We start from the raw sequence: 4444 nt of genomic DNA, 5'->3' as shown, positions 1-4444 counted from the left end.
GCAGGATATTATAGTTTAGGGTGTTCTATGTGTTTGTGTATGTGTGTGTGTGTGTGGTTGTGTGTGCGTATGTGTGTGTGTGTGTGTGTGTGTGTGTGTGTGTGTGTATGTGTGTTTGTGTGCAACCATCAATCAGGGAGCCAATGTTTAAAATCCGAGCAAAGTAACACTCGTTGATAGCTTGGGTGGGGAGAAGAAATTTTCAGGTAGGAAAGAGGGGAAGGGGTGAGGGTGAATGCACTGGTCTACAAATTTTCAAAAGGTTTATGCTTCCGTGCTCAAACATAATTTTTTTTTTTTACTTGGATTTTTTCAGCGCTGGATATGAACAAGGTAGCGAAATGTTCGAACTCAGGGCTCCTCCCATTTCCTGATTTAAAGCCCGAAGCAAATTCTTGGTAGACCACTGTCATCTTTTCACTCACTCTCACTCTCTCTCTCTCTTTCTCTCTCTCTCTCTCTCTCTCTCTCTCTCTCTCTCTCTCTCTCTCTCTCTCTCTCTCCACACTCTCCATTTAGACACGTCCAAATAAAACGAAAACAAAAACAAAATGAAAAACCTCACCAGTTAAAACACAGATTGAGAAACCTTCCAGCGAGAGCAGGGCTGCTGAACAAAAGCCATAACTGCTGACGTAGATTCTGTCCTTGTTGCTGTCGTTGCTGCTGCTGCTGCTGCTGCTGCTGTTCCTCCCTCAAGCTGGCTTTCGTGACGTCTGTCTCTGCAGACGTTGCCAGGTCGTTGAGCATCTGCTCTGGGACCGGCCTCCTGTTCGTCGTGGCCATACTGCGCAGAACTTTGTCCGCCTCATAGTGGCGCCCTTTCAAGATGAGCCATCTTGGGGACTCAGGGATTATCCTATGGTAGCAAGGAGCAAGGAAAAGTTAGCTGTCAATTGTATATCGTGTGTGTTGATATGTAAATAAGTAACTTACATGATTTATTATTATAATATCTTTTGACGTTGCATGTGTTTGACCGTTTGTTTCGTGCTTTTTAATAGTGCACTTTATTTATGTGTGCGTGTGTGTGTGTGTGGGGGGGTGTCTTTTATTTTGTTGTTGTTGTTGTTGTTGTTGTCGTTGTTGTTGTTGTGTTGTTGTTGTTCTTGTCGTTGTTGTTTTTGTAGCTTTCTGTCGGATTTTTGTTTTGCTACAAACTGGTAAAACTTTTGTAAAATTCTGTATTAGCCTGTTTTATTTTTTGTAGAGTATGTGTGTGTGCGAGTGTGTGTGTGTGTGAGTGTGTGTGTATGTATGTGTGAGTGTGTGTGTGTATGTGTGTGTGAGTGTATGTGTGTGAGTGTGTGTGTGTATGTGTGTGTGAGTGTAATATGTGTGTGAGTGTGTGTGTGTATATGTGTGTGAGTGTGTGTGTGTATGTATGTTGTGTGTGTGTGCGCGTAAAAAGAGGGGGGGGGGTGTTGATGTTTCACCAGTACGTCTTTTGATATTTTTTTTGGTACTACTATTATACCACGACCGGGGTGTTTTTGATTGTTGGAAATGAAAATCGTGAATGATACAATATTTGCTCTTTGTCTTGGCCATACTTCGCTGAACTTTTAGAACCTCGTGGTGGACCCCTTTAGAAATGAACCATCTGGGGGATTCTTGGACTGTTCTGTGGTATGCAGGGACAAGATGAAGTTCACTGCCAGCCTATCATACAGTTTGGTCAAGAAGAAATCATTAAAATGTATATAACGTGTATTTTATTCTGTATACGAGTAACTAACACGGGGCAACACCAGAGCCGCAGGCTTTCGAGAAAAATCTATCAAAGCGACAATCCAACGATTTAAGTACTCTCACAGTTTTACTGGGTTTGGGACCGCATATCAATTAGATTTCAAGTAGAGCGAATAGGCTTTTCAGATATAAAAACATATCTGCAGGACAGGGGCGATCTTTAAAGTGTTTGGGCAGCATTTTCTTGCTCATTCAGGATAAAAATGGAAGCTGTGAGACTTGTCCATCTGCTTACAGTTGCTTGTTACACATTCTCCCTTCTTTCTTGCGGTAGTGCCTTTGTGTTTGGTCTGTGTTTTTAGTTTTAGCTTAGAAATGGTCTGGGGGCTCTCGTGGCCTAGAGGTTAAGGTGTTGGCCTCTCATTCAAAGGTCCCGGGTTCGAAACCGGGTAGCGACCGAAAATGTTTCTTCTATAAAATTGACTCCTTTCACCTCTTTTCCTGCTCTCTAGCAATGTTCTGTTGTCTGCTTTCATTTCTACTTTCTGTCCCCACCACCTCACCACCTTTGCCCCCTCCTCTGGGCTCCAGAATCTTTCTGCAGCCTTTCTACTGCTACTCCTTGGCTGGGGGCACTCGTGGCCTAGAGGTTAAGGTGTTGGCCTCTCATTCAAAGGTCCCGGGTTCGAATCCGGGTAGCGACCGAAAATTTTTCTTCTATAAAATTGACTCCTTTCCCCTCCTTTCCTGCTCTCTAGCAATGTTCTGTTGTCTGCTTTCATTTCTACTTTCTGTCCCCACCACCTCACCTCCTTTGCCCCCTCCTCTGGGCTCCTGACTCTTTCTGCAGCCTTTCTACTGCTACTCCTTGGCTCCTTCTTACTGCTGTCTTTCAGCCACACCCCTGATCTTCTGGTAGGAAAGATCTACACCTAGCCTTCTCGGACAAGGGCGAAAAATCTCGGAGGGCCCGTGTGCAAGTTGCGCACGTTAAAGATCCCTTGGTGGTCTAAAATCGATAAGAGTAGGCTTCGGCCGCCACCCGGGCAAAATTCAAAATTTCCTACCAACTGAAAATATAAGGTGTGTCCCGCGCGCTCATATGACCTATGCAGTTGCGAGCGCCGTAAAACACTTTACAAAAACAAAAAATTCTCCTTGGCTCCTCCTTACTGCTGTCTTTCGGCCACACCCCTGATCTTCTGGTAGGAAAGATCTACACCTAGCCTTCTCGGACAAGGGCGAAAAATATCGGAGGGCCCGCGTGCAAGTTGCGCACGTTAAAGATCCCTTGGTGGCCTAAAATCGATAAGAGTAGGCTTCGGCCGCCACCCGGACAAAATTCAAAATTTCTTGCCAACTGAAAATATTAGGTGTGTCCCGCGCACCCATATGACCTTATGCAGTTGCGAGCGCCGTAAAACACTTTACAAAAACAAACAAAAGAAATGATCTGGAAGTCGCCTACATCTGTAAAAAGACGAACATATTGGACTGGGCTGTACAGAGTAATTTTGTCAAAGGGACTGTAACTGTTAGCAAAGATAGTAGGCTACATAACAAGATGGGCCACTCCTCTCTTTGAGCCAATTAAAAAAGTGTCCTCAAAATTCGGTGGCGTCCTCTTTGCAAATGCGCACCCTTTGCGAACAGAGTTACCCTATATATATAATTTGTGTGAAAAAAATCAAAGTGAAACAAACAAGTTTTTGAATAAACAAGAATTAAAATTTCGGAAGAACGCTTTTTTAAAAAGGTTACGCTGACAAAAAAAAAACTCTTCCAGAGGAAAGGGTGACTGTTTTCTTCGTTTAATCTGACTTAAGAATGAAAGGCGAAGGTCATTAAAATAAAAAGAATTAGCCAGATTACCCATATTTTGCGCAAAAGGTGTTGAGCCAAAAAAAACCCAACAAATTAGTTATAATTGCCAAATGGGATGGCAAATGCCGATTTCTTCGATGTCATTATTTTTGCGAGTGCCTGATTTCACCTCGTTGACTCTCATTAATCAATCAGGAAAATGTCCCATCTATGGAACAATCACTGTTTCTACGTAATCTTGTTTTCCTCGGTTGAAGGCTGAGGACTGAAACTGGGTTAGGTTTTATTTGAATTCATTACATATATCTTTTGTCCTTTGTGACTCTCTCTGGTAACATGGTGATTCCCTAATTAATGCCATACATACAGCTATTATGAGAATATAAATATGTAAATGCTATGGCTTCTTTCCAGCTCTCGTTTAATTCACGCTGACGATCCACGATCTGATCTAAAAAAAAAAATTTAAAAAAACTAGACGTTTTATCCCACCCTTGTGTCTAGAGCGATGTTATGAAGTCAAACTTATGAGGACGCAAATAAGAGGCCCCAATTTTCTCTTCCCAACTGCATGTTTCCCTCTGTTAATTCTACTTTAATCTGCACACAACGAAACCGTTTTTTGTGTTACTGTTCCTTAATTTACTCAAAGTAAAAGTACTACATGTATAGCAGGGCGTTAGGTTGTCCACGGACGACTCTCACCACCAGTATGAGATGTAGAGGAGGCCGGGAGCCGTCAACGTCACTTGTGCGATGCGCCAGTCTCGGATGAAGTAGAAGAGGAAGACCAGGAGGAACATACCTACTGCCCAGAAGTACATAGCGCATACTCCAGCCATTGCTCTATGAGATGGGCCCACGATTTCTGTCGCTGTAACACACATTATAATAATAAATAATAATAATAATAATATTAATAATAATA

At 42.7% G+C, this 4444-nt stretch overlaps 1 protein-coding gene across 1 annotated transcript in view; it reads right to left on the bottom strand.

The window, feature by feature from the left end:
- Positions 1 to 4444, bottom strand: part of LOC101852475 (organic cation transporter-like protein) — a 20219-nt gene that overhangs the window by 971 nt on the left and 14804 nt on the right. The window contains exons 6-7 of the mRNA XM_013082700.2: positions 4222 to 4390; positions 566 to 859 (exon numbers count right to left, since the gene is read on the bottom strand). Of these exons, the coding sequence (XP_012938154.1) occupies positions 566 to 859; positions 4222 to 4390 (463 nt within the window). The remainder of the gene's footprint in view (positions 1 to 565; positions 860 to 4221; positions 4391 to 4444) is intronic.

This window comes from Aplysia californica, unplaced genomic scaffold, assembly GCF_000002075.1.
Source record: "Aplysia californica isolate F4 #8 unplaced genomic scaffold, AplCal3.0 scaffold00189, whole genome shotgun sequence".
NCBI lineage: Eukaryota > Metazoa > Mollusca > Gastropoda > Aplysiida > Aplysiidae > Aplysia > Aplysia californica.
The sequence above is the reverse complement of the archived record's forward strand: the minus strand, read 5'-3'. Positions and strand labels throughout refer to the sequence as shown.